Source organism: Apteryx mantelli, chromosome 3, assembly GCF_036417845.1.
Source record: "Apteryx mantelli isolate bAptMan1 chromosome 3, bAptMan1.hap1, whole genome shotgun sequence".
Taxonomy (NCBI): Eukaryota; Metazoa; Chordata; class Aves; order Apterygiformes; family Apterygidae; genus Apteryx; species Apteryx mantelli.
In genome coordinates, this window is record NC_089980.1 from 52,883,622 (window position 1) to 52,896,530 (window position 12,909).

The following is a 12,909-nucleotide window of genomic DNA, read 5'->3' on the forward strand; positions in this document are numbered from 1 at the left end:
AGAAAGGAAGACTTTCCCTTGGTGGAGGAGGAGTGGGTTAGAGATCATTTAAGCAAACCTGACACCCACAAATCCATGGGCCCTGATGGGATGCACCCACGAGTGCTGAGGGAGCTGGCAGATGTCATTGCTAAGGCACTCTCCATCATCTTTGAAAGGTCATGGAGAACAGGAGAGGTGCCTGAGGACTGGAAGAAAGCCAATGTCACCCCAGTCTTCAAAAAGGGCAAGAAGGAGGACCCAGGGAACTACAGGCCAGGCAGCCTCACCTGCATCCCTGGAAAGGTGATGGAGCAGCTCATCCTGGAGGCCATCTCCAAGCATGTGGAGGAAAAGAAGGTGATCAGGAGTAGTCAGCATGGCTTCACCAAGGGCAAATCATGCCTAACCAACCTGATAGCCTTCTCTGATGGAATGACTGGCTGGGTAGATGAGGGGAGAGCAGTGAATGTTGTCTACCTTGACTTCAGCAAGGTTTTCGACACTGTCTCCCATAACATCCTCAGAGACAAGCTCAGGAAGTGTGGGTTAGATGAGTGGACAGTGAGGTGGATTGAGAAGTGGCTGAATGGCAGAGCTCAGAGAGTTGCGATCAGTGGCGCAGAGTCTAGTTGGAGGCCTGTAGCTAGCGATGTCCCCCAGGGGTCTGTACTGGGTCCAGTCTTGTTCAACTTCTTCATCAGTGACCTGGATGAAAACACAGAGTACACCCTCAGCAAGTTTGCTGACGATACAAAACTGGGAGGAGTGGCGGATACACCAGAGGGCTGTGCTGCCATTCAGAGAGACCTGGACAGGCTGGAGAGGTGGGCGGAGAGGAACCTCATGAAGTTCAACAAAGGCAAGTGCAGGGTCCTGCACCTAGGGAGGAATAACCCCATGCACCAGTACAGGTTGGGGGTTGACCTGCTGGAAAGCAGCTCTGCAGAGAAGGACCTGGGAGTGCTGGTGGACACCAAGTTAAGCATGAGGCAGCAATGTGCCCTTGTGGCCAAGAAAGCCAATGGTATCCTGGGCTGCATCAGGAAGAGTGCTGCCAGCAGGTGGAGGGAGGTGATTCTCCCCCTCTACTCAGCCCTGGTGAGGCCACATCTGGAGTACTGCGTCCAGTTCTGGGCTCCCCAGTACAAGAGGGATGTGGCACTACTGGAGCAAGTGCAGCGAAGGGCTACAAAGATGGTTAGGGGACTGGAGCATCTCTCCTATGAGGAAAGACTGAGAGAGCTGGGCCTGTTTAGCCTGGAGAAGAGAAGGCTGAGAGGAGATCTTATCAATGTGTACAAGTATCTGAAGGGAGGGTGTCAAGAGGATGGAGCCAGACTCTTCAGTGATGCCCAGCGACAGGACGCAAGGCAACAGGCACAAACTGAAACACAGACACTTCCATCTGAACATGAGGAAATACTTCTTCACTGTTGAGGGTGACAGAGCACTGGAACAGGTTGCCCAGAGAGGTTGTGGAGTCTCCTTCTGTGGAGATATTCAAAACACGCCTGGACGCAATCCTGTGCAACGTGCTCTAGGTGACCCTGCTTGAGCAGGGGGGTTGGACTAGATGATCTCCAGAGGTCCCTTCCAACCTCAACCATTCTGTGATTCTGTGATTCTGTGATACGAGCACTGGTGTGAATGGCACCATTTTGTACATTAATACAATACCAGCACTAATTCTGCTGAAGAAAATTAGCTTTTCCAAACAGAAAACTTTAGTCACAGAATATCACTTTCCCTTTCCTGGAAATCATCCAGGTACATGAGGAATCCTGTGTCTTAGGAATAGCAACATTTGCAGAATTCATCCAGGAAGTGGCTCCTGCCACAATTCCAGGCTCAGCAGAACTGAATTTGGGCACAGGCTAGATGAGAAGGAAAGCAAAAACTGAATGAGAGAGGTGAATGTACATATCCCACTTCTTACTATCTATGCAGATTATGAGTGTAATCAAGACTAAAATCATGAAGGCAGAAGTCAAATCCCTAGGCCACAGGGAGTTTTAATTTAAGGATGACTCTCCCTAAAGGTCTTGCTCAAGGTATGGAACCCTCACTCTAAAAAGATTTTTTTGCAGTTGATATAGAATTTAGAGAGAAATCCCTGACATAGATTTTAATAAGTCAGGTTGGGTGGGGTTTTTTGTTTTGTTTTTTTGTTTGTTTGTTTTTAATAAAAACTGGTGTTAGAAGGCCAAAGCTACAGAAGTGATTTTAGTATCTAATCTAATATTAAATATCTTTATTAGCTTTCATTGGAAGTCCTCCACTTACTGTATTTCATATTGAAATTCACAGAAGTCCATTGCTGACTGGACAGGCTTGCATGGGCAAACGCCTCAGAATAGCTATACCAGCCCTCCCCCCCAAGAGAAGAACAACAGACTTCTGTACTCAACAAGCAGCTATCCACTTGCCCCAGGAGATTACAGAAAAAAAAAATCTAAGAGGAGAAGCACCAACATGCAGCTGCTCTTAGCAATCACCCCACTGCGGATCTTGCCAATAGCTGGTGAATGCTGTGACAGTTCACCCAGGCTCCGAGAGGGAGAGCGCTGCTACCGCTGACATTGACAGTATTTGCCCATGCTCCAGTTAATTCATCTCAGGGACAGATTTATGAAAAGTAAGCAAAATGCATGTGAATGTTTCATGACAAAGCTGAGGGAAACATAAACATACCAGCTGCCTCTTTGGTATTGGACAGATCTGTTCTCATTGAAGAATACTGAGGTAACAGATTTAACAGCCTATGCTAAATGACGATCTGTGACAGAGACGTCCCAAAGTATTAATCAGGGCATTCAGCAATGGGAGGATATTTCTAACGTACGAATGTCACAGTAAAAGGCTGATGAGAACAACTATGTTATGCCTGTGACGTTTCTTTCCAAATGCCTACTAATCCAATATAAACCAAGAAATTTCTGCAACAGGGGACACCTTCCCCTCCCGGCATTCCTGCGTTAAGATGTCGATTACTCCAAGGATACATCTGTCTACAGCAGAAGTATAATTTAGGAGGAGGAAGAACAGGATAAGGAAGAAAACTGTAATTCTTAAGAACAACCCTGTAATCAATGAAAAATTATTACTGAAAGGCAGATGATTATGCTGCTTCCCGGCTCATGAAAAAATACACAACACTACAAGAACAAGATGATGGGAATAAACTACAGATAATGTCACTTGAAAGGTGGTTACTGCATTGCTCTCACCGCTGCCGTAATTATCCTGCCCATTGGTCTGCCTACAAACTTTTCTGCTTCTTGAACTTGTAGCCTAATTACAAAAAATAAGATCTGAAAGATTCTTAAGAGGTCATCCACCAATAAAACAGTAACAAATACTATACATAATGTAAAAATGTAACAGTGGCAACCAGAAAACATTTCTTGATAAATGCAACTCCAAAATGGCTCCAGCTGGGTGAGTGAAGGAGAGAAAATGTGAGGGAGGGAAAATGATAGTGATGATAATAATGACAAATCAAGGTACACATGATAGATAGATAGAAAAGAAGGCAGAAAAAATTAAAAACACAGCAATCTCTACACACTGAAAATTGTTCAAATGTGTCACCCTTCCTGAAGTAAATAGTAGATTTGATAAACCTGTGTGCTATTCTTAATAATTAACTCTTACAAAATGAATTTGTAAATTACTAAATTTTACTGTAAACCTACATAAGTTAGATAAAACACAAATGTGAAGATTTTTCCGCAGCACCCCCTTGCACCTATCACATCAGCTATATGTACTTTACTGGGTGGTATTATTTGAAGCTACCGAAAGCATCAGCATTTTTCCTTTCAATCAATCCACCTTGATACATATATTCACTGTAAAAAGATAAACATGAACCAGAACAAGAAGGTCAAAGAATATCAAACAAGAGATCCAAATTACAGTAGCCAGAGAGCCATGCAATAAAAGAGACAGCTTAAGAAAAGTCTCTATCTAGCTTTACAATTATTACATCTAATACAATGGATTGTATTAAATTGGTTGGACTGATTCTGAGCATGAGGATTAATATAAATTACATAGGACAGCACAAATATTCATATTGAAATGTTCTTAAGAATCAAATTACAAATAAAAATTATAATTTAGAAAGATATTAACATTGTGAGATTAAAAGCCGAAACATAGAACCTATTGGAACTGAGATTGTCTGTTTGACAGACATTACAAAAGCATTGCAAAACTGTCTTCAGTTGCTTACTATTCTTTTCCCCATGGGACTATTCTTACCCAATATCTGCTTAAAACATAGAATTTTATCAACTTTCACTAGAAGATATATTCCAAATACATTTCTTAGGAACATTTAGTGCGGTTTGATATTAGTGCAACTTGAGATTTTTATAATGACAAGAAATATATCCTTCTAGATTATGCTAATGATGGATATAAAAAATTTAAAAGTCTTAAAGCAATATTGCCTTTTCTGTGTCCATATTCTATACATTGACATCACTGAGCATAATATAAATTGGAGAAGCGGTACATGTTATCTATATTTCTATTTTTCTCCTCTTTTTTTTTTTTTAATAAAAGGGGGGTAATAATTTTCAAGGCAGATGCCTTGTCAGGTTAGGAGCAGATTAATTTAGACCTTGTGCTTTTGCTTATTTAACACATCTGTCTAGTGAATGTGAGAAATAATACCTGTAAGGAGCTGTTAGTGTTTTTCTTATTTCAGTAATTTGATTATTTCTTTATTTTCATACCCTCCAATTCACATAACTGGCAAATCAAGACACTAAAAGGTATTACTATGCCATTCTATATTTTCCTTGGTTATTGTTGTACATGTAACTATATGTGTAGAACTCTAAGTAGTATTTCATTGCTAAATATCACATTTAGAATAGAGGCCTTACACTATGAATGTTTTTGAGTCCAATAAATACTTTTACTAATCTTGTGTAACATAAGAGGGGAAAAAACAGGCTGTGGTAACATTTCTTTCTAACAGGATTACTTGCTTTCTGATCTTTGATGTAATCATCAGCATGAAAAGCATGCTTGGAAAAGAGTCAAAAATCAGTCTTAAGTGTCCAGAACTAATCACCCCTATTTGAATCTCATTTCTTAGCTGCTGTGTCTAAGTTTGATTATGGTCTGTTGTTCAGATGCCTATATGGCATCATTTTGGCACATTTTCAGGTTGAAAAGAACAGTAATTAAATTATCACATAAAAGAAAATGAAAAAAAGAAGCAGTTAGTATTTTTATCAGTAAAATGGGGCAAGAGAACTCTAATATCAGCCATGAGATTAATGCTCATAGTTACAGAAACATATGTATCTGTTCACTAACTTTGAGATGCGCTAGCAGAGATTCTTTAGTGTATCAAGATTTGTCTACAATTTCTCTACAAAAATCAAACTAAAGAAGTGGCATGCACACAGAAATGCATATAAAGAAAATAGAGTAGTAATGTTAAAAAAAAGCACAAACAAAAGAATTCTTTTAAAAAACAATGAAATCCATTTTTTTAAACTAATACATGCCAAATACAGTAAGCCAGATATGCCGCTTTTAAGCCCTGCTATAGAATACAGTCATGTTAACAATTATATTTTAAATGGCAAAGTGTACACAGGATCAAGCTGCCAACACCAATAGGAATCATACATCAGCAGGAGAAATTCTTGAGATATTATGTAAATTCACCTAATGTGCAGTGTTTACACTACTTATTTCTTACTCTGCTCAAAAAATATACTTTCCCAATACAGTCCGAATTGTTTTTTATGAGGTTTAGTTGCAATATTTAAAAATAAAAATAATTAATCCACTGGTAAATTAAAAATACAGTGTATTGGGGTGTCAGAGTAAGTTTATTGAGAACAGAATTGCTTCCAAGGAGCCAGAACGCAGGATCGCTGTTTCAGTGAGAAGTATAGTACAGGTCAGGGTAAGCGCAAAACAAAGTTTATTTATTTTATCTTTGGGCAGCACAGACACTAATCACATTTCAAAAACACCAAACAGAAAAATGTAAGCACATTTCTGTTTACCACTACCCTGCTAAGCAAGAATGGTAAGAGGTTAGCATAGGGCTTCAGAAAGAAAATAAGGACATTGGGTAACAATGAGGAAAATAAGTAGGCTATCTTAAAGAATTTGGATCTAAAGTGAGACAGAACTCCCGGACTCCCGAGTCACAGATTTGTTTCAGGCACACTCCTTATTAACTTGAAACAGAACTTCAAACCTCAGGAATTAGAGAGATGATTAAAAACAATAAAGGGAATATATATATATTATAGAGGTAATTTTGTAATATATAAATATATAGGTATTTACTGTAGACTCAAATAGATTACATGAACATTATCACCACAGTCCTTCAAGATGACACAAACTATACCATTCCAGATGGCTACCATCATAATTAGTTCGATGCAAATGCTAAAGCACATGCAGACTTCCAAAGAAAAGGAAAGGTAAAAGAATTAGAGAGAAGGAGCAACTTAATAAAACTAAAACTGCAGAACAACTGTTTTGACAAATAGTTTGTTTGCCTGAATTAAAAAATAGCATTAGAATCAAATGGCCAAGGAAAAGAACAAACTCAAAAAGTTTCTCAAGTGAAATATAAAGCCAAGAGTAAAAAGCCAAAAGTTAATAAAAATATCATTTTCTTAAATGCTGAGTTTATTATTACACAGTACTAAATGCAAAGGAATTACTGACAGAAGCTAAGCAGAACTACAACCATAATCAATGTGTAAAAATGTTACAAATATAAATCTCATTTTATAATATAATTTACTCTCCCATAGGAAGAACTTCAGGATAATTAAACAGAATGAGTACATTACCAATTTTAAAGAATGAAAAACTGGAAATATAATGAAGTTAAAATACTAAAAAACATACCAGAAGAGGCTTCCAGTCGTTCTAATCTGCTGATCAACCAGTCAAGAGATCCAGAAAATTGAGCACAGTTTTTACGATTTCCTCTAATCAGAGCCGCTATTAGGAAAAGAGTGAGAGAGAAAAAAAATCACAGTTACAAGTCCATCTGAATTAAAAGAAACCCTGTATTTCCAGAAAGGATCCAGTAAGCTAGATTCTTAATGTTCCATTTTTGATGTTCTTGATATTAAATTCAGCTAACTTGAGTGATGGTTAGATTAAAGCACAAAGAAATGCCCTTGGCATGTATTCTCTTGGCATTAAAATTAACCTGTAAGGTATCTGAATTATTTTGGTTTTACTAATAATCTCAATAATCCCTGAAAAATACTCTATATGAATTAGCCACTATTGATCCCACTAATCGTTGATTCTGCTAAGAAACAATGGCTATGGAAATCTCTGCTTCTACAGGTCAGTCACTTATGCATTTTATATTTAGGAAAATTGCTGAATTGTTCTGAACCTCTGTTCCTTACATATTATTCAGTGCAAAACAGATCTGTTAATTGGAGTTAACTGCAAACAAGTCACAACACTGACAAAGTTTTACATTGTGAAGAAAGAAACCAAAATCCCACTCTTCATAGCAAAAAAGATAATAATAATAACAATAATAATAACAATAATAATAGGGAATAATCAGGGAATAATTTCATCAGGGAATAATATCAGATGATTCTCTCTCTAACTTTTAATTTAAAGGCAATCAACTGTAGCTGTAGGTTAGATAAAATACATAACTAATAATGAGATTTTCTTAGGGCTACGGCAGATGGGAAATATATTTGACAGGCTATTGAATATTTTATTATACATTTACTTTTTAAGATATCAAGTTCACCTGATGGAAAAGACTGCCTGTAAATCAAAATGAAGAAAGTCTTTCAATATAAACCTTTTTTTTTTTTTAACTAGGAAGGAAGGGCAGAAGACAACCAGCATGTGGTTTTTTGTTTGCTTTGATTTTTTTTTGAAAATGATCTTTCACATCTGTGAAAGTGGTATTTGTCACAAAATCAATCATGTTTTTATCTTCACAGAACCCAAAGTAATACAAGGAAATAATGTTATTCCCATTTTATGACTAGGGAAAGGAAGCAAAGGGAGAGAAAGAGTGATTTTGAGTGCGCTCAAACTCAATGACAATTCCTGTTTTTTTAACAGCATGAAGATTTCTTCCTAATTTAGCTACCAAGAACCATTAGAGAATTCCTATGGTTTGCTGATTACCTCCTATGGTTTGCTGACTCCATAACCTGTGTGCTAACCAACCTTTCACTTCTGCATCACTATTCTTTTTCTCAATGATGTTGTGACAGGACTCAGCTCATGGGCAAAATTAATTTCAATGTTAGCCTGAAAGTACTAGAATGCTACCTTCTAAATAGTTTTCTGGAACCTCCTCATGGGGAACAGATGTCAGGAATTCAACAAGACCCATTAATCTGTGTTTTGCATTCATCCATAAAATATTTGAGTTGTGGACTTGACATTCTGACACTTAAAACAGCAGTTCACTGAAATAATCAATATGAACCACTGTTTAGTAAGGTCAAAAGATGTGACATCCAGGTACCAATATCAAATTAAGGCAATAATAGTTCACTGCTTCACCTGACTTTAGTAAAGTTAACTTCAGTAACAGTAATAAGACATAGATGGTTTCAAAAATGCAGCTAAACAGAAGTTTGTGAAAGGTTAGCATTCAGTGGTTAAAGTTGTTCATAAAACGAGACACAAAGCCACACAAAACTGAAAACAAAAGTCAATATTCAACAGTTGCTTCTTTTATGGTCCACCATTCTGAACAAGTTTCCAGCTTTAAAGAAATTGGGGGGGGGGAAAAAACATGATGTCATCAGTCAAATATTAAAGTCACACCATTAGAGATACTCTCTGTATTTGTGATAGAAACAGATCAAATAAAGTTCACAGTGACTACATGTATTTGTAGGAGCGGAAGGACATGTGCCCTACAGATGTTCTACTGGATACTCAGCAAGCATTTTTATACCCTATAGTATAAAATCTCAGCTAGAAGTCTGTAAAACCCTCCATTGCTGTCACAGTGAAATATGTCACAAACAATGGCAATGACATGACAAAAGCCATGAATTATGACATGACTTTATTTTTATGTGCAGACTCAATAGCAAACTACTGTTTGCTGAAGCAAGACAGAAGCAAGCAATATCCATTTGTCATCCACGCAATTACTGTGCAGCTCCAGCATCATTCAAAATAGAGCAAATTCATTATTGCTAGATCAAGGCCAGGCTTCTTAAGCATTAGCTGCCAGAAGATAATGCAGCTAGGGAAGTAACGTAAGGGCAGGGGGGAGAAGGCCTTTCAGAAGGCATTCTCTGGCCTGTGAGGGTATGACCTGTCAAGTGGAAATTTTAGACTTTTTACAGAAATGATTACGTGATCAAGCCACTAGATCCTCCAGTCTGACTGAGCTGTGCCTAATGTAACAGGAGTTGAAACAAACTAAATGGTTATAAAAACACTCCCACAAATCTATGAATAATCCAGCCCAACCACAGACTGTTATATTCCATTGTTTATGCTCTAAAGGTCATCATCTTATTTAAGTGGGACATTAACTCTCTGGACCTATTCTTTTTTTAATGTTTGATTCCTGCTATATCAATTTCATTCTTAATAATTAAAATAACAGCCACTAGGATACACAAAATAACCCCCGAAAAAAATATATAGTTAAAACAGATTCACTTAGCGGCATATAGAGGCTGAAAGAAAGAATGATAGAGGTTAGAAAGGACTGGAAGAGCAGTCACCCCCCACAGCCCCCCTAATTACACAATGTTGTATTTTCAAGCATTCATACAGGTATTAAGGTGAGGAAGCAGAGGGAGGGAAAATGTAACAAACATAATGGTGTGGTGAAAAGCTCATACTGGAGCGAGTCCAGCAAAGGGCTACTAAGATGCTGAAAGGCCTGGAGCATCTCTCCTATGAGGAAAGGCTGAGAGAGCTGGGCCTGTTTAGCCTGGAGAAGAGAAGGCTGAGAGGAGATCTTATCAATGTGTACAAGTATCTGAAGGGAGGGTGTCGAGAGGATGGGGCCAGACTCCTCTCAGTGGAGCCCAGTGATAGGACAAGAGGCAACAGGCACAAACTGAACCACAGGAAGTTCTGTCTGAACATGAGAAAAAACTTTTTTGCTGTGCGGGTGACAGAGCACTGGAACAGGTTGCCCAGAGAGGTTGTGGAGTCTCCATCCTTGGAGATATTCAGAAGCCATCTGGACAGGATCCTGGACCACGTGCTTTAGGCGACCCTGCTTGAGCAGGGGGGTTGGACTAGATGACCTCCAGAGGTCCCTTCCAACCTCAACTGACTGTGATTCTATGATACTAAGATTTATTATCATTTTCACTGTGAAAGCCTAGTCTAGTTTCAAGCAACTTTTCCAATTTTAACAGTTAAAGACCTGCAACCCTTTCTGCCTGCCAAGGGTTGAGCTATCTTCAAACAATTCAGACTAAACAGTTTGGCTACTTGCAAGAATGAAATAGCCAAAGCTATATGCTTTTTTAATATAGGGAAAACAACAGGAAATATTTTCTTCATTTTCTTTAACAGCCCGTATGTAGTATTTTGAAGAAAGAAAGAAATTTGCAAAAATAAACAAAGAATGGAGCTGTAATGTGCAAGGAAACATGAGAAAGACCTATCTCCATTTGAAAAAGGTAAGACAGAAAGGAGTTACCTTTGGAAAAAAAGGGGTGAGGGGGAGAGAGGATCTGGACTCAAAAGCTTGTGATATAATTCATCTTCCCAAGTCAAATCATCAGTTATCATTAATATACTTCCAAAAGCTCCCACCCACCTCTAAAATGGTTCCTCATAGAGAATTACAGCACAAAGGAAAACAGTGTACCTTTGTTACAAATCATTCTTATCAGTTGAAATCAAAGCAGTCTGACTGATGCATCTGAAGTTCCAGTTCTGCTTCTGACTCACCTGCACTTGTCACTGTGTTGCAAATTATGGAGTTGGGGAGAGGGATGCAGAGGGTGGATTTAGCTTGCACTTATTAAAAAACATGGAAATCAAACACAGTAACACTAGAATTTCCTTACAATGGTCAGAAAATCCAGCAATGTTAGGAAATGGCACAATCCCTTGCAACCTAAACTGAACCACTTTGTGTGTGTGCATCATGCTACAATCTTCAATTACATAGATGTGGTTAGATCTCAGCAGCTTCTAGAGCAGAATCCTGGCCAGAGGAACCATCTCCCATCTTAACAGCCCATGGGGACAACAGTGACAGCAGCCACTGTTCAATTAGCTCTTTCCATGATCTCTGGGGGCAAAGGAGAAGGCGCTGGCTGTCTCAATGATATTTATTGCGTAAGCTTCCTGTTTCCTCTGAAGGATGAGGTAGTGAGCCTGATGGAGGCACCCCACTGGTCATATTAAGGCTATGCACTATATGCTGATTATCCTTTTTTTTTCCCAATGGGATTTTCATCTCCTTCAAAAGCACAAGATGGACCTACTTTGCCTATGAAAAGGCTTTGTATAGTGAGGAAGCTACTACATACAGAACTCCTGCTGCATTTGTATTTGCCTTTGCAGCACTTTGCTGTTGGGTAGTAAGAAGAGGAAAAGAGAAGTAAACAAATAAACAAACAAACCACCTTGCAGTTAGGCAAGACAGATTTCATCTTTGTCATTTGTTTATGTGAAGTGAAGCAGGCCATTTAAAACTCATTTTCTGAGCCTCTGAATTCTAAGGAATGCAAGTTTTCAGCATGTCTTGCATACATGAAATACTGCTAAATAGCCTTTTAAAAAAGGTCAGATCCCACAACTCTTAATTTGGGACCCAACACTGTTGGAAACTTTTTACCTGCATTTCTCTCTGCAACTGTCCCTGTCAGTGAAAGAGAGATAATTCCTTCTCTTTGCCTTACGGAAATGTCTCCACTGAACACTTATAAATAGCTGTAATTATTCAGATCACTAATCATAACTGCCACAAAAGAACTCAAAGGTAAATTAATGGCTTTGTTTTCCAAACAGGATTTAAAGGTTTACAATAAATAAGGTTTAAGGACACATACAGAGTAACGGAGAGAAAACTAAGTCCCAATAATAAATGAGCATTGAATAAGTAATGGGTCCTGTAGAAAAACTAGTACGTGATCATGTTTCACAATGCATACCCGCAAAAGAGCCAATTAATAGTAAACACACTACATTAATCTGGACATTTCCTAACTTCTTGACTTGCTTCATTCTACAAACTCAGTATTCAGCTATGAAGTTTTTAATGGAATTGATGTATAACATAGCTTTATTTGCACAACTTTGCAATACCACATTTCTCTTAAGTGGGATTTTATGAATAAGAATGATACATGCATCAATTACTCTATCAGAAAGCCTGAGATAACAGTCCTGCATGAGAACTGTGTCCAAACTCAAGCTTTTGCCAAAATATGTGTATTTTTAAAGACATGCAAGGCTCCATGTTAGAGCTGAAAAGTGTAACAGAAAGGAAAGAGGCATAAGCACCTCAAATTTTATTTTCTAAAGTCAAATTTTGAATTGCTGCTTTTATCTGCTACATATTAGGAAGGAAAGATCTGCAAGTTCTACAGCATGCTTTATTATTTTAAGATAAAGCTGTCTAGAGAACTGAGCAAGATGGCCAAGTGTTACAAAATAAACATAGTTTGGGGGGGGGGGGGGTTAAGTTTGAAAAGTACCCTAAAGTTCTAGAAACACACATCTGGCCTCTTCTCCAGAGTCAAACAGCAGCAATAAATATGCAAACAACTATAGCAGTGGATAATAACCCTATATAATGAATCATAGTAGGACATAAAGAATAACATACGCAATTCAAATTACTGTGCAAACAGATCAGGTGAAATGCTGAACAGAAATTTGACCAGGAAACCAAGGCTAATACTTACATACTTACAAAAGACACTATAA

The 12,909-nt window shown here is 38.2% G+C and overlaps 1 protein-coding gene across 1 annotated transcript in view; it reads right to left on the bottom strand.

Moving 5' to 3' along the window:
• The window catches only part of RYR2 (ryanodine receptor 2), a 352,195-nt gene that overhangs the window by 233,331 nt on the left and 105,955 nt on the right, over positions 1-12,909 (bottom strand). The window contains exon 17 of the mRNA XM_067294572.1: positions 6,889-6,984. Coding sequence (XP_067150673.1) covers positions 6,889-6,984 — 96 coding nt within the window. The remainder of the gene's footprint in view (positions 1-6,888; positions 6,985-12,909) is intronic.